The sequence below is a fragment of the Tiliqua scincoides genome, chromosome 3 (assembly GCF_035046505.1).
Source record: "Tiliqua scincoides isolate rTilSci1 chromosome 3, rTilSci1.hap2, whole genome shotgun sequence".
In the NCBI taxonomy this organism is placed as follows: domain Eukaryota; kingdom Metazoa; phylum Chordata; class Lepidosauria; order Squamata; family Scincidae; genus Tiliqua; species Tiliqua scincoides.
Window position 1 is genome coordinate 174370189 of NC_089823.1, and position 26451 is coordinate 174396639.

Here is a 26451-nt window from a genome sequence, read left to right on the forward strand (position 1 = left end):
GGATGAGGTTCGGTGGGCTGCTATCACTCATTGGCTTGCAGCCATTTGTGGTGGTGATTGTGGCCTGCCAAATGGCAGACCAGCTTTTCCACCGTGAGCCTGGAACTTATGCTGATGGATTGCAAAATCTGTCAGTGTAGGGCCCTGATAGGATTGGGCTGTGATTTTGGCAAGCGATGCTGAATGACAATGCACTGTATAATGTGATCGTATTTTTAATAAATATGATTATATGTTTTGAATAAATATCATGCCTACTGCAGATGCTGCATGAACAGTTTAGCACTGACCAGTGAATGAAAAGGTTTCTTTTCACCAACTCATCCACTGTCAGGGTTTCCAATAATAATTGCAAAACTACACTTGTTCACCAAGACTGTACTTAGCATAATAGAGTTCCACAAAGGACCTCTGTATCTGCATTGAAATGAAATTTCAATTGACATGGGGCTTTCAATTTGAAAGCCCCCTTGCCCTGTGTTATTACTTCTTCTTGTACTTACTCAATACTTTGAAATGTGAGGTTGATACGGGAACCATATGATGCTTGTATTCGCCATACACAGTCTGCATTATTTGGATAGTTTGCAGGGTAGAAGGGACTTTGAAAAGACCCTGATGACCATGTAAGGTAACCACCACAAGAATAATTTCCTGTGAAGTTAAAGATGGTGAGATCAAATAAACAAAGACATGTATACACAACAGCCACCATGTCCAATCAATCCAGCTGTAATCGAGGACTTGATCCACTGACTTGGAGAACTGAAAATAGTAGTGGCAACACCATCAATTGAATCAATTGATGGGCAATCCCCATATACCATGCAACCATAAAAATAAATCAACCTGTGAGCCAAATTATCTGTTAAACACTGTTAAACATTTGGGGGTAACATTCCTGGCGCATCCGTTTTAATTTTAAAAGGCAGGCTGGAAAGGGTGAAATTAAAAATAGCAAAAAGTGGCTGGAGACAAGATCCTTCCCTCAGTTCAAGATTCAGAAACAGTTGCTAATTTCAAATATTCAAAGTTGAAAACAGGAACGTTACACCAAATTATCTGATGTTCCTCAGTGGTATATGATAGCCATTTTGCTCATGTCAAAAAATTAAGTCTACTTCACATGAGAATGAACAGCTCACATTTCAGGACTGAGCTCAAGCACTGAAAACATCCTGTGGAGCCAATTCTATTCCTTCAACAATATCCATCTCTGATCACATCTAAGGACCATGGCAGTAGTAGTAATTGATTCAATTACATGAATAACATTAAACAAATCCATGTATTCTGGATGTAGAATTAGCAGAAAGCAAAAAATGCAAATAAGTTTATTTAAGTTGAGGTTGCATAAAGTTGTTAAGTTGAAGTAGTGCTAAGCACTAAGAAAAAGCAACTTTACACTTATCACAAATATATCTAAATTACCTGCCAATGTTGGTGTTGCTGTGGTGGTAGTAGTAGTAGTTGTAGATAGAGATGCTGCAAAGATAAGACACGCCAGTCAAGTGCTTCATGAGAGGCAGGTACACTTATTTAAAAACCCAGCATGTAGAAAAAGGGAACAGAGAAAAGGGTCGAGGAACAGTAAAGAGGATGAATAAGAGGGTGAACAAAACAGAGAACAGAAGGGAAAATATGTACAGTTATATAGAGAAAAAAAACATCTCTAAAGCAGTGGTTGTCAAACATTTTATCACCGGGACCCACTTTCTAGAATGAAAATCTGCAGGATCCACTGGAAATTATGTCATTAACCTTGAAGTGATGTCATGGTCGGGAGTGACATCATCAATTTAGGCTTCAAACTTAAGCTGCAATCAGCCAAAGATCCCATTACACAGCGTGTTTGTGCTGCTATTTGTATAGCTTGGAATTCAAATATTCAGTCTTCGAACTTGGAGCCTACTCCAACCACACAACATCCCATCTTCTCACCTATTCAGGGCTGAACACCATACCTGTCTCCCACTGGGAGCCCGCCCTGCCCAGCTGTTCTGTATTTTCAATGGCTGCTGAGCTTGGTGCTACGTGACCCACCTGAAATTGGTTGGCGACCAACCTAGTGGGTTCTGACCCACAGTTTTGAGAAACACTGCTCTAGAGTCTTGCATTCGTTGCATTCGTTGCATTTGTGGCTGTGGCAGAAGGATATATTTAAGAAAACAAAAATGGTTTTCTGAACTAGTGACTATTGGGGAAAAAGAGTAAGAATGCTGAAGTTATTCTATTGTTGTTCAAGTATGTTCTAATGCTGATGTACATCCCCGAAAGAGATGAAGGATCTTTGAACAAGTGACACCAGATCTTTTCACAATGACCACGTCAAAGAAAAGATAAACATGGAAAATACCTGAACAGATGACACCAGCATCTTCATGATGACCACAGTCATGTACACCCCAGCCATTGTGAGGACACCGCCACAGGTATTCTTCATTCCCATTGCACATCAGATTATCCAGGAAAATAGGGCCTGAGCCTTGTCCAAAATATGCAGTTCCTGGGGCACTGACAACCCAGCCACATCCAAGCTGTCTACAGACAACTTCTGCACTGTTGAAGCCCCAGTTATCATCACAGACAGTCCCCCAGGTTCTTCCATCATATAGTTCAACACGGCCTTCGCAACGGTTTCTTCCATTCACCAGTCTGAGTGATACAACTTTGAAAGACATACAAGACAATTTATTGAACATTTAGCATGTACTGTTTGGTAGAGTACAATTTAATTAATTAACTATCTTGCATTAATTCTTCCAGGAATTATAAGAATGGAAAATCAACATTTTGCAGGGAATAACCTATTTTCCTAAAGTAGGAATCTATATTCCTCTTTTGGCTTTAAAACTTGGCTTCAAAAATTTGACAGTGTTAACATCATGTTGATATTAAACCTTAAAGTGCAATCCAGAGAAAGTGCCTCATGAAAACCAATGAGGCTTACAGCAGAATCCTAACTTCAAGAACAATGACAGGACAGACAGAACTGCTCCTATATCCACTTGCACCAGCAGGTCCTGAAGATACAGGGGCACCATGAAGTTCTTCCAGCTTTGCACAACCGTGATGCAAATATAATACTACACTGGTACAAAAATGGGTGGAGTTTCAGGAGAGAAGCAGAACTTTGCTTCCTATGTGTACTCAAATGTCATTCCTGGCCTCAGTAGTGGTGTGGTTACATCAACAAAAGCAGTCATGTAAACTAAAACACCCTCACAGAAGTCTATGATAAATCCATGACGATTGCCCACCCACCACACTTCTAGCTCTTCCATCTCTGCACCTACATATATAGCAGAGGATGACTTTCCATCACCTACAGATATAACAGAGGATAGGATTCTCAGTGTCATTGGACACCACTACGAGCCTGCAAAGCCTAGCCAGGAAGCAAGATGAATGGCTATATCACTCAGTCCTTGTATCTAGAGAGTATTTAACATAAACACAAGTGGGAACTTTGTTGATCAGAACTCTGACGAAAGAGCACATTGTAGAGAGCACTTTGCACAGACACCAAAGAACAAAGACACGCAATTTATTTTTTATTATTTAATATAAATCTAGTCTGTTATTCCACTAATCATGCTCAAAGTGGCTTATAATGATTAAAACAAAATCAAATCCAAATAGTAAATAGCAGTTTAACAACAGTTGTTGAAAGCAGCAACAAGAACAGTCACGGTGCACCCCAATAAACACACAAGGCAAGATGTTTGGAATTTATTTAGAAAGCATATCACAAACTTGAACAACCCTGCAGCAGGCCTTGCCTTGAAACTCCTCCCCTCTTTTTTGCAGGCATCAAACTTACAGTAGACAGTAAACCAGCTAGACTCCTTCTAGGTGTTCCCACTTTGACTCCAAGCAGCAGACCATCAGTTGATGGCCTGAGATTGTCGACACCAACCCCTAAGGGTCAAGGAAGCTGGACTGAATTGCTTCCCCTAAGTCAGAAAGCATTTGAGATTGCAAAATTAATTTAAGCCCAGGGGTCAGCAGCCAGCTGCGCTGAGCCAAACAGCCTCTAGGGATTGCTACTGGGTTACCCATTGACTCCAGCTTATCTCACACACCAAAGCGCTCCCTGACCCACACTAAACCTGCCAGATGTAACCATCCTGGCTACAAAAACCACCTAACAAAAAGAAACAGAATAGGGTGGGGCAGGAAAAAAAAACAACTGCCAACCACAGCAAAAAAAAAATCTGGCACAAATCCGAGAGGCCCTGTGTCACAACCCACCTAGTGAGAAACAGTTTCTCATACTGTTTGAGAAACAGTGTGTTAGAGACACCCTTATTCTGAACCAAGTAATTACATGCTTAATGACATTACTCACTGATAGGATTCCAGTATGTTCACTTTCTTTGCCTCCTGCCCTGCATGTGCTAGTTATCATGCTCCTGGACACGATAGGTATAGATGCACAATAGGTACAACTATCACAGCTGACACCTATAAAATATGTAGCAAATAAAATAAAAAATACCTGCACAGATGACACTGGCATCTTCATAGTGAAAACAGTTATGAGAATGCCACCCTAGGCTACGGCAGTCCCATAGGTGAGACTCGTGTCCTCTACAAATCACATCATCAAGCAGAATGTTTCCTGAGCCTTCACCGAAATGGGCTTTTCTTGGTGCTGAAATGGCATCTCCACATCCAAGTTGCCTGCACACAACCTGGGCATCGGCTATGCTCCAGTAATCACCACAAACTGTTCCCCATTCTCCTTGGTAATATATTTCAACACGACCCTCACATCCGTACGATCCATTCACCAGTCTTAAGGACAAGTCTTTGAAAGACAACAGGAAACAACTGGGTAAAGAGTGGCCCCTTTCTATATGGCATGCTCTTAACAAACAGTGGACAAAACAGAATCACTGACCACCTGAGCAAGTGTGTCTCTTGCATAGTTTTATTCTTAGTTATACACATTCGATAATCTGCAAAAGGCTGCAATCCTGTGCACGTGTACCAGAGAGTAAATCCCACTGAATTCAGTGGGCCTTACTTCCATATAGACATACATAGGATTGAACTGAAAATATCTCCTTCTATAGCAGCAACCATACAGCAGCAAAAGCAGTAAGGAGTGCTGATCCAAAAATCTGAACTGGGATCCAAGAAATGGACATGCCTGGCAAAAACAGAGAAGAGCCAGGGCCAGATTTAAGCCAACTGAAACATTTGCTCCCATTTCAGCCCCGTGCCTAAGGTTCCCCCATGCTAAGGTAATCTATATGCCATTTCATATCAAAATGGGCTTAGATCCATTTGGTCCATCAACTCATATGTACTTTTCTAAGTACACATATAAATTTCTTCCACTTTACCATAGGGATATAAAGATGATAAGAAAATTTTACAGGTTGGACCTCAGTAACTGCAGGGAATCCATTCCCAGATCCCCACGGACACTGGATAATTATATCATGGATAATTAAATCTGCAGGATGTGGTCCAATAGGGCTTCTGGATGCGACTAGAAGTTTGTTTTGGTCATGTCTGGAGGCATTCCGAGGCCCGTAGAGGCCGTGTGCAGATAACTGCTCAGGACATGATTAGAACGAGCATCTGGTCGCATTCGGGAGGTCCTTTGAGGGTCTTCCTGCCATGGGTTCAGAACCTGTGGTGGGTCAAATCTGCGAGTAATGAATCTGCGGATAAAGAGGACCCACTGTATTTATATTTCTAAGATTCTATAGACCTTAGCTGTGAACCTGGGGCCCTGCAAAAAATGTTTCCAATTGGACCCTGCAACTCCTAAGGCCGGCCCTGAGAACAGCCACACAGTCTGCCATACTTTGTGTCCCCTTTTCTTTGCAGAATATCCAGCTGCCAAAAAGACAAATCACTGTGTAGTTTAACATGAGGATTGTCTTTTCAGCCATTGCAGCTGCTGTAGAGAGAAAATAAGCCAGCCACCTAGTTGTGTACTATTTGGTGTACACAGGCCATTTGCTTCAGTTGCAGATCTGAATTATTTTTTTAGCCTTACCAAAAACTATGGGATGCCCACAAGCAACTTTCCAAAGAACTAAAAATGCAATGTTAGGAGATAAAATCTGAATATTGCATTCTAGGGCTGAGCAAGTCACATCATTATTGATCTCATGGCAAGCTACATTGGGACATAAGTTATCAGATCTGAAGCATCAAATTTAAAATGAGTGCCATGTTTTCTTGCCAACAACGGTCATTATTTGTGTGCAATTCATGAATGTGCACAAACACCAGGGTTGAAATGGCAGTGATAATGGTGAGAAGGAATGGGATTTTTTATTTGTTGGCAGGGATACTCATTTGCCCAGTCAAAACCCACAAATGCAAAATACAAATATTAGCCCTAGGAATAGCCCATGTTTTTGAATGATGTTCTCTCTGTTTAGACATCTGAGGTAGCTTTACTGCATTGGTCTTACCTGGGGGAATAGTAAAATAATGTGCCTGAAATCCAGTGCTTTGGTAACTAGCATCACTTGAAAACACAACAGTCATTGTGCTGGAGTTAGAAAGATAGGTTTGACTGCCCCAGATGCAAATTCTTCCTAGCAAAGGAGCTACAAATGCTGGCCCATCATAGATCTCAACATAATCATAAGAGCAGTGGGTACGTGGCTCCAGGCTGTGGATATAAAGGTAGAAACCACTAAGTACAGTGATCTTTTGCTTGATTTTATCAAATTGTAAAAAGCTAAAAGTTGCAAAAATGGAGAAATTTTGCTCTGAAGACTATGGGGATGAACCCTGACCTGATTTGTATTTTTTGGGCATAACCACAAAGTGCACAATTAAGACCTCAACCAAGTCTGTGCAACTTAAGAGAGTGTCTTACTTTCAAGAAACACACACAACTTGGCAAGTTGGAAAGAGTCTCTACATATCTGTATAGAATACAAACTTCATAAGAGAAAAATGATGGGTGGCATCTAAGGCCAATTTTACAGCACACAGGAAAGAAGGCATGCAAGCAGACATTTAATTCATGCTAAGGCCACACAAATTCTGAAATTGTCACTTACTCAAGATTGTCAAAGATGAGATTTATGTAGAAATTATGTTCAGCATGGATTTCCCAAACACAGTATACATTATTTGGGTATAATCCAGGATAATTTGGACTAGTGAATTTTCCAGATGGACCATAGAGATGATCACCACAAACAGGGATCACTAAGAGTGCAACAAAAAAGGGAGAAATATTTCTCAACAGGCTGTTTGAGAGATACAGACATCACGAAGGGTCTAACAAGAAGAGTTGCATATTTTCACAATAAACGAGTTAATAACGTGATTGGAGATTTATAAATTAAGGCATTGCTCATTTATAGTCCACTGAAGTATTCAGTATAAAAAAGACACAAAAAATACTTCAAAGATACAACTATTACGAGATATCATCCTAAACCTTCTTTCTCGAGAGACATTCCATTTATGTCAGTAGGACATTTTGGACATAATCTACTGCTGCTAGCTCCACTGAAGACCCTTTGAAAGTAAGATGGCTGACAAAGCACTCTTATGGATCATTGATGCTGACAGCTGCTAATAAAAGCCACTACTACCAGCAAAATGTTGACATGATGTCATAAGGATTCTATGCACTCCTAACAGCACAATAGAGACAAAAATGTTCCAGTTTAAACTACAAATTATGTGAACATTAATAGACATAAACACACCTTAGATCAATGATACCACCAATCAGAGCACTGCACTGCCAGTGACACAACCACAGAAGTGAGACACCCTTATCATCTCGCCTCACCATGCATGCACTATACAACCTGTGAGATATGAGCATACCCAAGACCTAACATGCACACACTATCTTGGTGCACCCAACCAGGGGACGAACATGGAGAATAAAAGTCACACATCCTATCTGAAAGCCAGGGTGATGTAGTGCTCAAAATGTCAGAATAGGACTGGGGAAACCTGGGTTCATATTCCACTCAGTCATGAAGTTGGGAGATTTTGGGTCAGACATTTTTCTCAGCTGATCTTCCTGACAGAGTCGTTGTGAGGATACACACATACAGAACATGAGTTCCTGAGAGGAATGTGGAAAATAAGTGTGATGTAACAAAGACTGGACAGTGCAGTTCTCTAACTACCCAGCCACAGGAGCAAACAGTAAAGTACCCGTCATGGCACCCTTCCCAGGGCCCAGCCTATATGTAGATACCTTGCTACACAAATCAGTATGACAAGGATGGGTAAAGATAAAGATGCCCACAAGGTAGAATAGCACAAGTTTGACATATGTGAGATCCAGCTAAATTGACATTCTAGATGGCTGAAAGAACCATGGGTTTCCCAGGAATTTAAGTTCCAGTGGAAGAACCCTGCTCCCAACTAAAGCACCCATCAGAATACTCCACAAAGCATCTCAGTGCTTGTGTGAGGGGATCAAGGAAGGGTCCACATGTACAAAGAGGTTCAAAGTGGCTAATAGCAAGACCCGCCTGTAAGTCATTGTGCAAGCTATGAGAAACAGAAAAGGATGCCCTAGGGCAGTGCTTCTCAGCCTTTGTCCCCTGCCCTACCACTTCATATGGTCCAATTATTCAAAGTGCCACCAGAAGTAACTGGTGATGACATCATTGCCAATTACTTCTGAGTTGGGAGAAGCTTTAGCGGAGGCGGGGCGCGATCGCTCCACAGCTACTTTCACTGCTGTGGGGAGCCCTGCTGCAGGTCGCGCCGGGCTCTGCACACCCCCGCGAGGCTGCCTCCCCCCTCCCGCCCACACAAGAACTTAGTGGCTCTCAAACTCTCCCAGAGAGTTTGAGAACCACTGAGCTAGTGTTTGTCCAGGGTGGACAAGAGGGCTTTCTCAAGCATGCTTTGGAGCTTCCTACTGCAGTTTGCTTGTTGTGTCACGTTCCTGATCTTGCTGCCAGGCAGCAGGTGTCCAGGGGTCCCATGAGGAACACCAGACACACTTCAACTACCATTGATGGTACCTAGGGAAATGTTGTCATGATGCAAATGTGAGGAGCATAACTAGAACTAGAACTAGAACCCAGACCTTCCACTGAACAAGAAAACTCCATAACCACATGGGCACAGGAGAAAGATACATACCTCTGCTGCCCCAATGGGTCTCCTCAGATCAATGTCAGCCATTTGCCAATGCAGAACCAAGGAGAGGAAAAGGAAATGGGGAAAGAAAGGGGATAGGATCCTGGTGCACACTAGTGCTGCCAGTATCCAACCCCCCACCCTGTTTCACCTCTTACCCACACCCTCCCTACCAAGACACTCCCCCATTCATCCCTCTCCCTTTCCCATTCCTCCCACCACCTGCCCCAGCTGCCAACTTACTGGTGCTGGTGGTGGGTGGCTCCTCCATTGACATACATGTGCAGCTGCCAGCCATGTGAACTGGTGGTCGCATCATGGGCATTGTTGCAACAGCACTTGTGCTGGTGGAACATGTGTTCTGCCAGTGGAATGCTTAGTTAGGATTAGGCCCTATGTTATCCTTCTCCTTCCACCACTTCATGCAGCCCAAACAGATGGTTTGTCAAGGCAGCAGGAACCAGAACTGTCCCCTTACCCTTTCTGTATTCAAGTGGCCAGATCATGAGCGTTGATGAGGTGTGGCAGTAGAAGACTCCCTGGGACTCTCCCTCCCATTCAGAGTCCCATCTTGAAAACAGTTCGTTTGGAACCGACAGTGGGTGCAAAATAATCCATCTGCTAATCTTCATCACACCATACAAAGGCTGCAGCAAATCATAGCTTTTATTGAACAGCAGAGAGATGAAGTGAGTTTTGACAGCAATGCAGATGAAGAGGATTGCCAGGCTTCTTGCTCCACAGGATTCCTGTGTCTTTGAAAGAGCCATGATAAAATGAAAAGCGACAAGAGCAGCTTTCTGCACCATGACAATCCCAAGCTAGGCATGGTTTCATTTGCCACATAACTATCATGCAGCTTTCATAGACACAGGAGCCTGCTAGAAAATGAAGCTGACAACTCCACGAATGAACTACTGGATTCCCACTGGTCACTGCTTCTTCTGATCTTGCCAGTAGTCTTGCTCATGGACTGCATTGCACTGGGAATGCATCTGGACCTGGTGGAAGGTTTCTCGATGGCCTCTGAAGAGCCAAAAGAGAGGCATGGACAGGTCAGCATCATATAGTTCAGAGTATAGGTGTACAATAAGAGTAACTGAGAGTAATTGTTCTTCTGGTTACTGAGTCTCCCTCCCCCTCCTGATAAATTGTGCCCTTAATGTTCAATGACTCATCTGTTGGAGGATATATTACAGTTTTTAAGACAATACTCACCCACCATGCAGGAAGCTCTAGTGGAATTCTGTCTGTAGTTACTGATGACTTTCCATGAATTCATGGTCCTGTTAGGAAGAAAGAGTCAATATGCTTGGCCTGCAGTAGCAGCGGCTGGGGTGGAGGATCTGGAGTTCTCCCACAAATGTGGCTATGCTCCCCGGTGGGCAACACTACTATTAGGCCTTGTGGGAAAATGTACTCTAGAACCAATATATTGTTTTCCCATATTGTAGTGGGTGTGAGGAAGAATGGGAGACTATGCTGGGCTGCAGAGTAGTGCCCAGTTAAAGACACTTATGCATGTCCACAAAGTGTGAATGCTTCCAGCCCTCCTCATGGACTGCCTACTCCTTCTTCCTTTCCCTCCACCTGGCACAACTTCTCTTTCTTTACTCCCCTGCAATTGTCCAGGAACCTCTTCTCTTCCACCTCCCCAAAAGCCATTAGGGCTTCTTCCCAGGGGCTGGCCCCTGCCTTATCATGGGGAAGGTGCTAAGAACAATTCTACTGATTGCTGTTCAAGTTGCAGCAGCCTAAGTCTTTTATTGTCCAAAAAGAGAGACACATAGTGAGTCTGTGCTGTCATTCCTAGAGGTAAGACAACACAGAGCAACCCACAACTCTATATTTTCTCACAAGAATAGCTACAGACTGCTGCAATTTGTGTGGTGGCTTCAGGATGTGTGGTTCTGTCCATAGGTGGGCTCTTCAGCAATCCCGGGCCTATGCCCAACCAGGCCCCACCCTGACATTGCCCTTTGATTTGAGGTATAGAGTTACCTGAGTGGGATGTGTTGTCTTCACATTCTCAGTTGCAAAAAATGGAGTTAAAGTTTCTCTTGGGTCCCAAGCAGGAGCCTTGAAGTCAAGTGTTTACAATTCCTGTACTGTTGTTCTCCTTGAATCTTCTTCACAGTGCTCCCTTTTGTGTACAATGTCCTTTCATCACAATTCACAAAATTCATGGGAAGGCTAAAGCTTTCCCGTGTGTGCTGGCAGTCATCAAGAAGACCACCAGGGCAGGTAAGTCCATCACAGAGGCAGCGGGGTGTCAGGAAGAGGTTGAACAGGGTGGAGGAGAGAAGTGCAGGGCAGCCACAGGGGATGGGTGGATCAGGCCCTGGAGGGGCGGAATTGACAGTGCAGGTACATGTCCAGATCCCTTTCCCAGGCCTGATCCACTTTCACAGATCAAAGCTGACTTGCACCAGCAATATTGTTGACCACTGTTGACCTGTTGCAGCTGCTGGGCCTTACCTCTTACCCGGAGGAGACCTCCAGCAGCCAAAAATCCATCACAAGATGCACCATAGCCTGTACTGGCACCACTTCATTCTTGTCCACTGATTGGGCTGTTACACTCATTTCAGCCTAAACTTCTCTAAATATGTCATGTAAAACAAGGTTTGCCAAGCCCTCCCCTCTTTTTTTTAATTAAACAAAACTAAGCAAAACACAATAGCATAACTCCCTCCACTGACAGTCCCCCCAAAGTTTTGCTTCTGTTCTTACAAACACGGGCTACTGACTCTCTTTGTAGTCTATTGTTCAGTGGACTGGCGGTTCATATTTCTAATGGCAAAAAAGAACTTGCGAAGAAAAGATGCACAGGTAGTATGGACATCTACAGCTGGCACAACCTTCTTATGCAAGATAGATTTCAGACATTGCTAACAAAGCACTGTCAACAAAATGCAGAAATGACTGATAAGGTTCCTTTATCATCTCCATAAATAGCCCGTATTTGAAATCTTTCGTCAAAAATTACCTGATGGTACTGGTGGCTTTGATGGTGTCAGTGTAGAACCTAACAGAGAGCAAACATGAAGTATTAGATAGGCAATCATGTCACAGATATTACAGGCAAAGTCACTTGACTTTTAGTAGTGCATATTATGAACAGCCCATTATACATTTATCTGTTTTCATCAGAAGTAATTTCTCTGTTGATATTACCAATGGTGACACTAAAGTCAGGCTTAGCATGAGAGGATTGGCAAAACTGGAGAGGTAAGTCCCAGTGCCCTGGGAAGGCCCATTAGCACTGAACAGTGACTAGGAGCACTAAGGAGCCCCACAACCAGAGGTGAAAATTGGGCACATGCAGTTTGAACCCTCCCCACAACCTTCTCTTGATTGTCCTCTCCCTCCATGTGGCTCATTACTTGGGTCAATGGGGGACAAAGAACCTGGAACAGACCCTGATTAAATTTCTGTGTATACCTGTGGGCCGGGTGAAATGGATTAAAGCAGTGGTATTCAAACTGGGGTGACGCAACGCCCCAGCCTGACGGTCCTGGTCCCTTTCCCCTTAAGGGGCGGGGGCAGCCAGGGGGCAGGGAGGAGGCAGCGGTGCAATCCCCAGGATCGCTCCGCTCAGGGGAGCTGCAGGGGCTTGGTGCACTTGCCCAAGTCCCCTGCAGCCCCCTGGGGGTGCGGGGAGCCCTGCACAACCTTAGGCAGGGCTCTCCGGGTCAGGGAAGGTGACAGCGGAGCGATTGTGCCCCACTCTGCTAAACTGGAAGTGGTGCGCCATCGCCCCACTTTCCCTTTCGACCAGGCTGCAGGGACTGGAGTGCACCCTACAGTCCCTGCAGCAGCCGTCCCTGGCTGCGGGGAGCCAGGCGCGAGCACCTGCAGGGCTCCTCAGGTCAGGGAAAGTGAGAGTGGGGCGATCACACTCCACTTCGCGTTTTGTGATAAGTCTGGGCCAAATGGGTGTTTTGTGATAAGTCTGGGCAGGAGGTCTGGCTCAGTTGGTAGAGCTGCCGCCTTGTATGCCTGAAGATCTGAGGCTGCCTGTTTGAAACAACCGGAAGTACCCAAGAGGCGAAGGGCCAGAGAGAGGCCAGACCGGGAAGGAATCCAGCTGGAACGAGGAGTTCTATGAAAGACTAGATCTATTCAATTGTAAAAATCCCTACAGGGGTTTCGAACAGCCTGCCTATGTAAACTGCCTTGGATTAAAGTCTGAGGAGAAATCTGATGACCAAAGAAAGGCGGTATATAAATAAATAAATAAATAAATAAATAAATAAATAAATAAATAAATAAATAAATGGTTATGCAGGATTTTGATCCTGCATAACTTATACATTCAACTTGCATACATAACAAAGAATGTCCCCTGGTTCTGGTGCTATGTGAGAGGGAAAAGAGCATCTCTCTATCCACTCTATCTATACCCTGCATAATTTTGTATGTCTCAATCATATCCCCCTTCAGTCACTCTTTTCTTGACTGAAGAGCCCCAAACACTGTAGCCTTTCCTTGTAAGGGAGGTGCCCCAGCCCAGTAATCATTTTGGTTGCTCTCTTCTGCACTTGTAAATGTAAGATTACTGTTCACAGAATGCTTAGACCAGTGATTTTCAACCTTTTTCATCTCAAGGCACATGGACAAGACACTAAAATTGTCAATGCACACCATCAGTTTTTCAGCAATTGACAAGGCACACCATACTGACAGCAGGGGCTCACATCCCCCAGTGGCCGTATTAATAAATGATCCTCCCCCAAACTCCCGTGGTGCACCTGCAGACCATCCACGGCACACCAGTGTGCCATGGCACAGTGGCTGAAAATGGCTGGCCTAGACAGTAAGCAAATGAAACTCCACTGAAGTACTAAGTGCAGTCAGGATTAGGCCAGTGGAAAAACTCACTTATACTTTCACTAAAGGACTGGCTTTAATTATCAATTTTGCATATGTCATATTAGTTCACAATTACCTGGTGTTGTTGTTGGTGTTGGTGGTGACAGTCCAGAACCTGCAAAAGAGGAAACACAGGATGTAAGCAAAGAAGATGAGCTGGAAAACTAACTCACTGGTAGCTCATTAGAGCAACTCCATGCATGTTTACTCAGAAGTCTGTATCAGGATATTCAGTATGACATTCCCAAGTAAGTGAGAAGAGGAAAGCAGCTTTAGTTAAAAAAAAATAAAAAAAGTCTCCAGCTTGCAGAAATATTGTTCCTCTTCATTATCTCCATAGTGACTGCATATGTGAAATTGGAATATTTCACATATGGCTACCACTGCATCCTGAGGGGGGAGACGCAGTTGCAGAGGTCTCTGGGTAAGGGAACTGTGGGGGCTATGCTGTGTGCACAACCCACAAAGGAAGACAAAGTGCAGTGAGATGCTGGCATCAGCAGAGATCCAGGACAGTTCCACGAAGAAACCACACAGACAAGGCAGAATTCCACCACCAAGCTATATTTACAAAGTGTATAGGTAGCCGGGCTCTCTGACAGCAAAACAGCACAGATCTTCGACACTCCAACATGCTCTCTCTCAGACTCCTCACCACGACTACAACAACCGCTGTGCCTGGTTCCCTTAAGTACTTTTGCTGACCAATCAGGGTGAGGATGACCTCATCCCATTACCGCATCCTCACAAGGTCCATTGCATCAGCCTGCCAGGATGCACTTGTCACCTTTCCCATTCAGTTACATTGAGGCAGTGGAAATCATCGTGACTCAGCACATTTGGGCTTACAGGATTGGTCAAACTGGAGCCACATGATGTGCAGAGAGTTACATCCAGGTACTTACAGTTTTACACGGGCTTGCACAAACAGGTCAGAACATTTAGGCCCTGCTACATTCAGACAGCACATTTCTGGTACTTTGGGTCAAAGTATCCTGACAGGAACACTTATTCCCTAACCCAGGGGTAAGGCTCTGCAGCTCTGTGTGCAGCGGTAAGCTCCTGCACTAGCTAAATAGCTGGTGCAGGCACACATGGACCTGTGCCACAGGACTGAGTTAAAGAAGCGGATTAGAATTTGGTGGTCACCTCTGCTGCCAAATCCACCCTCCTCCCAGACCCAATCCATCCTCCCGCTGCCTTTACCGCCATCTGTTCTATCTCTTCCCTCCCGTCACCACCTCTTTCTGCCCCCTCCCCACCCCCTCGTCCCCTGTCACCTTACCTTCATCAGTAGTGTCCTCGCAGTGCTCCAGAGCACCTGTTAAAACTGGCATTGGCTGCTTTACAGGAGTCAGTGCCAGTGGAAGAGGCATGCCACCATCCACTGGAGTTCCTGGAGGGGGCAAAACACTTTCTTCAGGCGCCTGGCTGCTGGTGTAAAGCGGCCTCTCCAGCTCACCTTCAGAGCTATTGCTTTTGCAGTCGCAACTGGCTCTGAAGGCAAGGAGAAGGGGTTGCTTTACACCAGAAGCTATGAGCCTGAAGAAGTTTAGTGTTTCCCCCCTTCAGGGGTGCCAGTGCCACCATCATCCAGTCCAGATAGGATTGGGCAGTTTGACTAACAATGACATTGACTTGATAAAACAGAGAACATATAGGTACCTTCACAAATCACACCAGCATGTCTGTCACGCATGCATCCACCTTCTTGGAAAGAACATTGCCACAAGTATTCTTCGTTGCCGATGCAGTCCACATTACTCAAGTACGGATAAAGTCCACTGGAATACTTCTCCACTGCAGAAAGTGCTCGGCCACAGTTGAGCTGCCTACAAACAACCTGAGCTTCTTCCAGGCCAAACCGCTCACTGCAAACACCGGTCCAGCCCCCAAAATAAAAGACTTCAATGCGACCAGCACAGTTGTTCACCCCGTCAGACAGTCGCAGCAAAATTACTTTGAAAAGATAAAGACAAACCTTTTCTGTACAGATTTGCTCTAATATTTGTACATGAATATAAGCAAAATATGACTAGCAGAACTTAGCTTCTGCCTTCCTTGCTGTCTCTGCATTCCTTCCTCTGACACTGTGGTATCCTGCCTCTCACTAAGGTTGTAAATCTTAGGTCTAAATCCTAATCCACTTTCCAGAACTGGCATAGCCAATAGGATGCCAATAGGATGTGTGCTGCATCCTGCAGTTGGGGAGCACTCACGGAGGCCTTCTCAAAGTAAGGGAATGTTTGGTTCCTTATCTAGTAGCTGCAATAGCCTTATGTCAGTGTTGGAGAGTGGGTTCGGATTGTGCCCTTCGTCTATCTAAGCTCAAAATAGTTTATCATTTAATTTTATTTGAAATTCTATTCCCCCCTTCCTCCTCACAACTGAGAAGCACCCAAGGTGGCCTACAACATCTTAAGGATAAAACTATATCTGTAAAAGTATTAAAATATGGAACCAAAAACTAAAACTGAAAGCAGTAAACACAACAGGGTAGAATGTCAAAATAACCAAAATTAGCTGCAGTGAAAAACTAAACTAACCCCCAAAAGGCAAAATAATAATAATAATAATAATAATAATAATAATAATAATAATAATAATAAAATGTTTAGCAACCATCACACAGTTACCTAATCCTGTATTTGGAGGCTTAAAGAAGGTGGTTTCCTTCTAAGGTGTGATGCATCCCATTGATCAATTGATTGCCATGGCCATGCTCCTTTAAAACATCCAAAGGAGATGCTCCCCTGGAAATCTAAGGAGTTACATAGCACTGTATTGCCAATAATTTTTAATGCAACAATAAGAAAGCTTCTCCTAGAACTACTGGAAGTGGTGACGTAATCTTAGACAACCTGAACAAGGAGCCCACTGATCAACAGTGCCTATCTGTACAAATACTGTCCACAGATGTCATACATTTCCACTTGTGTTATGTTAATGCCTTGTTTGAGATAAACATGGAAAACATGTGTATAGACTCACCATCTGCTATAGTATCTGAAAAAAGCAAATAAAAATATAAATTAGCACACCCACATATGCAGAAACACACTCTCTTTTGTTGTACCACCCACAGAACATTGATTAAATGTTAATGTTTCTTTTCATTATGTAAATATGTGTACACACACACACACACACACACACACACACACACACACACACACACACTGAGTGTGAATAGGGCATTGAACACAGACAACAGTCCAGCTTGTGCACAGAACACCAATTAAATGTTTCTTTTAATTATGCAAATATGGCTATGAAGGTAGCCCTACATTCCTGATTTAGGTTTATACTCTTGAAAGTGGAGCATAAAGCGCTGTTCCTCCTTGATCAAAGCCTATTCATTCATTCCAACCTGAGTTATCATGAGATGATTGTACAGTGGCAATTTCATATGATGAACATTTCTTATGAAATCACCCCTATAAAGCAACAGGGGCATTTACCGGATTAGGGCAATGGCTGAGACGTTCCAATAGGCTTCCTGTGGTAAAGAATAACAGACAGGGCAGGGGTGGATGGAACAGGGAGGAGATGGATGTGTCAGGCTTATGAAGTGGCTTACCCTGAGGAGACCTCCAGCCATCAAAACCCCCCACAGGATGCAGCAGAAGCTGCACCAGTGCAGCTGCATTCCCATAAGGGGGTTTCAGTAGGACTGGGCTGCTCATTATAGTTTCATCCTGATCAGTAGCAAACCACTTAATCAGGCTGGGGGAAAAAATCTTCAGCCAGACTTGGTGACCCTACTCTCTCTTTGTTGCTGCAGGATAGAAATGGTTGCAAGAAGATACGGGTTTTGGAGGAGAGGGGCTAAATGGCTTTTACTGCCACAATTCTACACAAAACCAATGAGTACATCATCTTGTATGTGTCTCTGCGTGTATGTTTCCTACCTTAATGTGTTTTCTCAGACCTCTTTAATGCCTTTCTCAGCCATTCCCGTTTTGACTTCTGTACTCATAGCCATGAATGTGATGGCCTTATACTCACTGTGTACGGGGTATTTCATTCATAGCCTAGACCTGCCACCTTATATTTCATTCATAGCCTAGACCTGGCAATACTTAAAATTCTAAAAGCAAAGCAACAATAAGTGAGTACTTACTAGTAGTTTCAGGTGTGGTTGTGGTTGTAGTAGTTGTGCTTGTAATAGTTGTGGAAGGTGTGGGAGTTGTAGTAGCTGTGAAGAAATTAATGAAAAATATAAAAAACAAGTCATTTCAGATGTTTTTGTCTCTGGTATACACAATATAGGTATGAAGTTCATATTAGATAAAGCAACTTGGGCATGGGGCTACATCTACACAACAGTCAATTACCATTGAATGCTTATGTGTAGCTTTTCTTAATGATTAATGGACTACAGGCCATTCGTTTATGTACAGCCACATAAGGACAATGAACAATTGAGTTGCTGAACAAAGGTGTTGACGAACAATGGAGCTAGAGAGAGGTGCCGGCATATTTAACTAATAGGATTGGGCTGTTAATTATGGTATCATATTGATCCACGCCAGGCCAATAGAGGGGGCTTTATGACCTGCTTCTTCCTTACAATTGCCAACTCTTGAGCATTGATTTGAGTCTCTAGGAATCATCAACCTCAAAGGGAGTACTGTTGACAATCCTGTAGCACAATTCTATGCACAGGAGGAATGGGGAAGAGACTCTGATGGAGAGAGGGGTAGACCACTGATATCCTGTCTCCCTTCCAGCCTCTCCACTCAGCCATGTCCACTCAGACTTATGCAAGTAACACAACCAGCATAGGTCTGAGTAGACCAGGGGTGCTCAAAGTTTTTGGCAGGAGGGCCACAACATCTCTCTGACACTGTGTCGGGGGCCAGAAAAAAAATTAATTTACATTTCAAATTTGAATAAATTTACATAAATGAATATATTAGAGACAGAAAATGAATGAATGAATTCAGTCCAGTTTATGATCCCATCCACCCTAATAAGGGGGGGGATCTTCATGCCAGTTTATGATCCCATTCACACACAAACACAAATGGTGGGGGGGGATCTTCCACACTTTCACATACGCGCTTGCTCACCTGCCCCCTCGCCCTCCCTCCTTCGTTTGCTTGGGCTGCCTGCCTGCTTGCCCAGCTGCATGCCTACCTGCCTGCCTATGTGCTGCTGCTGCTGCCTGCCTGCCTGCCTGCCTGGCCGGCCAGCCAGCCAGCCAACCAGCCCTCCCTCCCTTGGAAGGGAGACATGCTGCCAGCTGGGCTGGGCTCCCCTCCCTCATGATCTCTCTCTCTCTCTCTCCCTCCCCTGGCTCAGGTTGCAGGAGGGGAGGGGAGGGAGGGAAGGGAGCCAAGTCAAATGGAGCAGCCCAGCCCAGCCCAGCCCCTGGACAAGAAATAAGAGACTAGCAGGCAAGCGCGCAGGGTCTTTTATAGTGGGAAGTAACGCAATACCTGCAAGTCTCACGTTACCTTTCCACTATAAAAGGCCCTGCACGCCAGCTGGGCTCGTCTTTCCTTCACTGCCACTGAGCTCAGCAGCAGCGAGGGAAAGCAAGGCGCAGAGCTCATGCAGCGGGCCAGCACGGGCTGGGGTGAGGGCCGAGTGCCCATTGGAGGTGGGGGAACCCCCTGGGGGCCGGATGGGGACCCACAGCAGGCCACAAGTGGCCCACGGGCCGGGGTTTGGGCACCCCTGGAGTAGACCCATTTGGGTGACAGAGGCTTATCCCCAGGCAAGAGAACAAATTTTCCCTTACCCAGAAGAGACCTCTGGGACCCCCCTGCAAGATACAGCTTGCACTCCAGAGGTGCAGACACATTAATGTGTAGGGGGTGTAGTGGTGGATAGGATTGGCTATTATAAGATTGGGTTGCTCACTGCATATAGATGGTTTCATTCATAATCCAAACTGCCACAGATAGTTTTTAAAGTCCTATGTTTAAAAAACAAAAACAAAGCAAAAATAGCTGAGTGATAACTACAAGAAGTAGTAGTTATAGTTCTAGATGCAATTGTGGTTGTAATAGTGGATTAAGGGCACAATCCTAACACCTGCGTTAGGCAGACGCAAGTCACTTGCATCAACCCAGGGGTGTTGCAAATATGCTGTAAAGTCAGAACAAGGAGTTGTGCTGGCCTCCTTGTGCTAGATCCAGGTCCAGCACAGTAAGATTCTGTCGGCCAAGTTCAGCCAACACAGGGGTCCGGGGACATGGGGAGGAAGCAGGAGGGGGGTGTTCTGAGGTGTGGGAGGGCAGGCAGCGGGTGTTCCTGGGGGCAGGCAGGCAGGGAGCAGGAAGTGGGGCCAGGACCCAGCAGTTATGCCAAATCCTAGCCCCATTCCCTGGGCAGCATGGAGCAGCTCCAGGCTGCTCTACTCTGCTCAAATCTGCGCCACCTCCTGGGGTGGCGCAGATCTGAGTAGACCCATTGGAGCCACTTTGGCTCTCCCTGGGGTAAGGGGAAAAGTTTCCTCTTGCCTCGGGCTGTGCCACAGTTGACCCCAAACTTGCACTGGATGAAACACAGGCCCGCTTGCTCCAGCATAAGTTAGGATTGGGCTGCCCAGTACATAGCAGCTGTGAAGAAATTGATGGAAACAATGACAACAAGTCATTCTACAGTAGATATTTTTGTCTTTGGTATGGGCTGCATATTCTGTACCAGAGGTGTCAAACTCATTTCATACAGCAGGCCGAATAGCATTTATGACGCCTGCTGAGCACCGGAAGTTATGTCATTAGGCAGGAAGTGAAGGCATTAAATAGGTCATAACCAGAAATAAGCACTTCTTTCTCACTTAGGAACACACTAGCTGAAAATGACAGAAGAGAATATATACAAATCTTGATCATATTTCAAGATATAGCAGAGCCCAGTTTTCATGTGGGGCTGCCCTTCCAGCAGTAACACCTCAGCACTGCTCAGCAGCTGAGACCCCGAGAGTTGGATAAAAAGCTTTCATCCAGCCTCCGGGCCTTATGTCTGACACCCCTGTTCTATACCATATATAGATCTCTAGATGCGTATATATAAATAGGCATATCTATATTTATATTTATAGATATAAATAATTCCTAATAGATAGAAAAAGCCAGTGTTTTGCAAACTGTGGGTTGCGACCCACTAGGCAGGTCGGGAGCCTATTTCAGGTGGGTTCCCATTCATTTCAGTGTGAGTTATGTTCGGTGATGAATTTTATGTTTGGTGACAGAATTAAGCCTGCCTTTCCTGTGCCACTTCTCTGTTCAAAAGTGTGATCTCCTCGATGCTGTTTTCTTTATGAAAAGTATTCCTGTGTTAAGACATGTGTGCAGCTTCTAGCCTGAAGTGTCACATATGGGAATTCCTTAGATTGTCATTTCCGTTTAAATACATTGTACACATCTATCTATTTCACTCACATTCTAACCCATTTCTAACCCATGCATTTCAATCTGTAATTTGCTCAGCAAACTGAAATTGTCTGAGATAACCAGAATGGACAAGCAGACATTTCAATATGGAAGGGAGAAGCCTTTTCCAAAAGAAAGAAAAAAGAAAAAAATACACCACCACCAAATCAATACACGAATGTGATCAAGATTGTGTTAAAGTATAACTGTTAGATTACCTGCTATCAGTCCAGAATCTGTGAACGAAGAGAGATATTTCAGAAAGGCTGTACTGATGTTCCTTATAATGCCATGGCAACAGAGGAAAAAAACGCACAAGTTTGCCAGACATGCAGCGCAATACTATCTTGCACTGGAAAAGACAAGCCAGGAGGCTTGCACTGTATCCAGCGCAAAACAGGGCTGCAAAATGGCTTAGCTGATGGTAGACTCTTACCCTTTCCCTGCCTGGGTAAACCACTGCAGCCCCTATGGATCTCCTTGAACTTGTGCCACCTCCTTAGGTGGTGCAAGTCTGAGGAGAGTGGAGCAGCTTGGGGAATGGGGATCCAGTCACACCTCCCGCTCCCCACCTGCCCACTCCTGGGGTTGCCCTCTGCCCGCCCTTCCCCCGCCCTGGAACGGCTCTCTCCCCCCTCCTCCCCGCCCATCCCAGAGCCTTGCGTCAGCCAAGCTTGGCCAATGCAAGGCTTGGTCCCTCCATTGGCATGGAGGCTGGATTCAGTACTAGTTAATAACAAAATCTGAATCTTATTTATTCAAGTTCAACCAAAGATTTATTATTGTGAATTCACTCATTCTGGGGAGATTAGTACAAATGAATTCACTAAATTGAGCAAACTGGTGAGGTAGAGGGTTATGGAGGAAACATTTTTATGAAGAACACTGCTTGTTCTTACATTTCAAAAGAGAATACCTACGTGAGCATATGACAGCAGCATCCTTGTACTTCCCACAAGGTCAGGGAGGAGGATTCCAGCCTAGCCTTTTCCCCAATAGACCAGCTTTCTATGTGCCAATAACTTTTTGTATGTAGGAGTATCCAAACCCCTTGCCTGGCCTTTTCAGGTGGTGCAGCATAGACCATAGTTTACCACTTCATTAGATCCTGAGATCTTCACTAGACACTACACATGCATGCAGTTACAACCCCAACAGTTGCTTTTACAAGTAAAAGCATAAGTGAGGCTGCAGTTTTTAATCACCCCCAAGCTGTTTCCTTTCCTGGAAAGGAAAATATGTCTTTCCTGTGCCACTTCTCTGTTTGAAAGTGTAATCTCCTAGGCCCTGCTATTCTTTACGAAAAGTAGTCATTGGTTAAAACATGTTAGGTGTGTGACATCTAGTCCAGCAGTTCTGTAACAGTGGGTCGCGACCCAATTTTTGGTGGGTCACAAAACTGACAAGCTGATAGCTGACACAGAAAATGTATTGAGCACAAATGGAGCAGCAGGTCACGTTTACATTCAAATAGGAGATCATGCCTTGGTCCTCTTCAAAGGGCAGGGTAAGCAGAATGCAACACCACAAGAACGGCCCTGATCAGAACACAGGCCCCCCAAAAACACTTGAAAAGGAATTTCTCCCTCCAACCTCCTAGGAAAGGGTATTGAGCCCTATAGAAAGGAACATTGAGCTACATGTGCCCTTTTACTCATGAGTAGGTGACAGTGACTGCTATTACACAGGCCAACGCACATTTTGCTTCCTTAAACGTTACACCAATTCCTGGGTATATTTGGGGTGCAGATTCCAAAAATGGCATCTGTTTTGCCCGATCATAGAGACACGGCATAGCCTCTTTAGTGAATGGTTCAAGCAGTTTTCTCATGAGGAAGCCTACACCATGGCTTCCTTACAAGGAAGCTGCTTGAACCATTCACTAATGAGGCTATATTATAACTCCAAAACTAGACACGATAGGGCAAAACAGATGCCATTTTTAGAATCGGCACCCCAAATTCATATCAAACCACCATAAAGTTTGGGAAAAACTTTTCTGACCCTCAATTTTGTAGCCCTGTTTTACTGAAGGCCAGGAGAAGGGAAAAACAAGGCCAGCACCAGAATCATCGCAATCTGATGAACATGGAGCTCAACAAATGCTCCAGAAAGTAGCCCCCCATCATGGTAAAAAGGATCAAAACAGAGGCTTGAGTGAATCTTTAAGTATTTTAAAGCTATTTAAGTCCTGAAAGAGCATTATTTTAAAAAGGGGGTTCCAGTGCTATAAGTTTTTGGGAACCACTGCAGTACCTCATGGGGAGGGGGGGTCTCCAGGAATGGTTTCAATTAGAATTGGCAACAATATTGCTGTGCTCAAGGTTTTTGTTTGGTTGTTTTTGAAACATATAATACATGCCTATCTTTTACTGAATGATCAAAGTTAAATTATCTCCTCTGTCTCATAAAAAATCAGATCCCACCTAGCAGCTTGTTTCCAACTGTGACAGGTTCCAGAGAGTTGAAGAGAAGTATAATCATAGAGGGTTTGAATAGAGAGGATAATGCAGCCACAGTAACACCTTTATCTTTGCAAAAAAAAAAAAAATTCTTATTGTCACCAAATTCTGTTTCTGGAATTTAGGTCAACAGATCTGTTGCATAAGGACAGTCACAGATGTGAGAACATGAGGTATCATATTACCTGAGGCAGCCCGAAAAACCCCTGCACCAAACAGTACCATCCAAACTAGCATCGGTATGGTATCCATCCTGTCCAGACTTCCATCCAGGCACTGAGCGGATCCAGGCTTAAAAGCTTGCAATGATGGGCAGGTGTGGCCGTGGCCCTCCCCCTGTCATAAAACTTGTGATGATGTGTTTGTTTGGTAAATCCATATTTTATTTGTATGATTTCCTTATCCACCCGAAGTGGAAGCATTGAACTGATAACAATTTTTCATTGCCTCTCTGTACAAGTGTACGTGAGCTAACTATGAGGAAAAGATGAACTTTTTAAGAGAAGCAATTTACTGTGAGGAGGAAAGTTCTGAAACATGTGAAGCTACTTTCTATTGAGACAGACCATGTCTGGTGAATACAAACGGGCAGCTCCCCAAGGTTTCAAGCAAGGATGACTCCTTGGTCCTATCCGGAGATGCCCAAGATTGAACCTGGAATGTTCTGCATGAAAGGCACAAGCAAGCTGCTCCCCATTTAGGACTGCCCCAGAAATTTGCTTGATCCAGCCCTCCCAAGCACATCACAGAGTGCAAACTAGGAGGAAGGGTAGAGAGGTGACAAGACCATGAATCTTGTGACTGAGAGTTGAATTTGGATCTTCATTATCCAAACCCAGCACTCAGGGCATGATTTGAATTCAGGCAAGGCCTAAGCTGATACAATGCTTGAAGTGGCAGCAAATCTGCTGCCCCTCCCCTGCATTCCACCATAACCTCCACCATTGCCCACATACACCAGGCAGCATGTGCACTCACTTGTGCTCTCTCTGCTCTCACACTCATGCAGACAGCACTCACCCTCCCCCCTTCTCCACAACTCCTTGTAAAGTACCAGGCTAGGAAGATCCTGTTCCTTCCCATCCTGCTACTTTACAAGAAATGACAAGGCAGAAAGGCAGGGGCCCTTTTCCTGAGCTCTCAGGAAGAGAACCACAGTGCAAGTGGAATTGGAGAAGAAAAAAAGTCATCCCCTCCATCCCATCTTGTATACTTTCTGAGCACATGAGAAGAAAATGGGGCGGTGGGGCACTCCTCACCAGCTTGCAGTCCCCCCAACTTGCCATTTGAAATAGTCATTTCACTCAGCCATGTGCTTTAACTAGGGAGCAACCCTACAGGCCACTTCCAGTCAATCTCCAAATTAGTGTCATAAAGAAATTCAGTTGGCTTATTCTAAAACCATTGGTCCATGTAGCTCAGTTTTGTCTACCTTGACTTGCAATAACTCTCCACAGTGTCAGAGGAGGGAGTTTCCCAGTCTTCCCTGGAGTTACCAAGGAATTATCTTGGGACTTTCTGCAAACAAAGCACATGCTTTACCATTAAGCTATGGCCCTTCCCCCAAAGCGTCCCTCGTTCATCGTCAGAGTGGAAGAGGCTAACAGGCAGGCAAGGGGTTTTAAGAGGCCAACAGGCAAAGCAGTACCACACACTTTTTTTTTTAAAATGAGTGTTGGTGGTGTGTGCGAGTGTAAGCATGAGCAAGCTGTCCACTGTGGGTGTTTGTGCTAGCAGGGAATGTTACAGAATGGGGGGGGGGGGAGAGGGAGCTAGAAGATTTGCTGCCATATCAGATATTGTATCAGCTTGGGCTTTGCCTGGGTTCAAGTTAAGTCCCAAGTGCTGTATTTGGATAAGGAAGACCCAAGTTCAATGTCTGTCACAAAATTCATTGCTTTGGCTTATCACCACTCTCATCTTCCTGTAACAGAGAGTTGAGTTGCATAACTCAATGGAGTTATACAAAATGCTTGGAATCAGCTCACAACAACCGATGTGCCTGGCATCACAAAATCAGATGACCCAGACTGACTATGCCAGTAATTCTCAAAACAGTGTGCCATAAGAAATAAACCAAATTATAGGCCCAAAGCCACCCGTACATAGAGGAAGATGGCTACTGCAGCTTTGAATGAATAACTACCATAGCCTTAGAGCCAATCCTATGCTTGTCTACTCAGAAGCAAGTCCCATTTTAGTCAATGGAATTTACTCCCAGGAAACTGTGGATAGGGTTGCAGCCTTCGCCTCTGCTAGGGATGGGTAATTATGCTGCAATTCCGCATCAGATGTGATCAAATCCTGATTGAATGTAGCAGAATTAACCAACTAATTCTGCTCTCTCAACTTGAGGCCTCAGAGTGGAGGCAGAAAAGGGGTTACAGCACCCAATTCCTCCTCAGCCTCACAAGGTTCTGGAGTGTCCAGCTAATCTCCAGCCCTTTTCCCTAGAGCAGTGTTTCTCAAACTGTGGGTCGGGACCCACATGGTGGGTTGCAAGTCAATTTCAGGTGGTTCCCCATTCATTTCAATGTATATTTTATTTTTAATATATTAGACTTGATGCTACCATGGTCTGTGACTGCATTTGGGTAAATGTTACAGATTTGTACTTT

At 44.6% G+C, this 26451-nt stretch overlaps 1 protein-coding gene across 1 annotated transcript in view; it reads right to left on the reverse strand.

The window, feature by feature from the left end:
- Positions 1–26451, reverse strand: part of LOC136645210 (deleted in malignant brain tumors 1 protein-like) — a 97126-nt gene that overhangs the window by 67532 nt on the left and 3143 nt on the right. Inside the window, exons 2-8 of the mRNA XM_066621447.1 lie at positions 18107–18181; positions 16975–16989; positions 15756–15942; positions 15269–15480; positions 14060–14098; positions 12098–12136; positions 2357–2668 (exon numbers count right to left, since the gene is read on the reverse strand). Of these exons, the coding sequence (XP_066477544.1) occupies positions 2357–2668; positions 12098–12136; positions 14060–14098; positions 15269–15480; positions 15756–15942; positions 16975–16989; positions 18107–18181 (879 nt within the window). The remainder of the gene's footprint in view (positions 1–2356; positions 2669–12097; positions 12137–14059; positions 14099–15268; positions 15481–15755; positions 15943–16974; positions 16990–18106; positions 18182–26451) is intronic.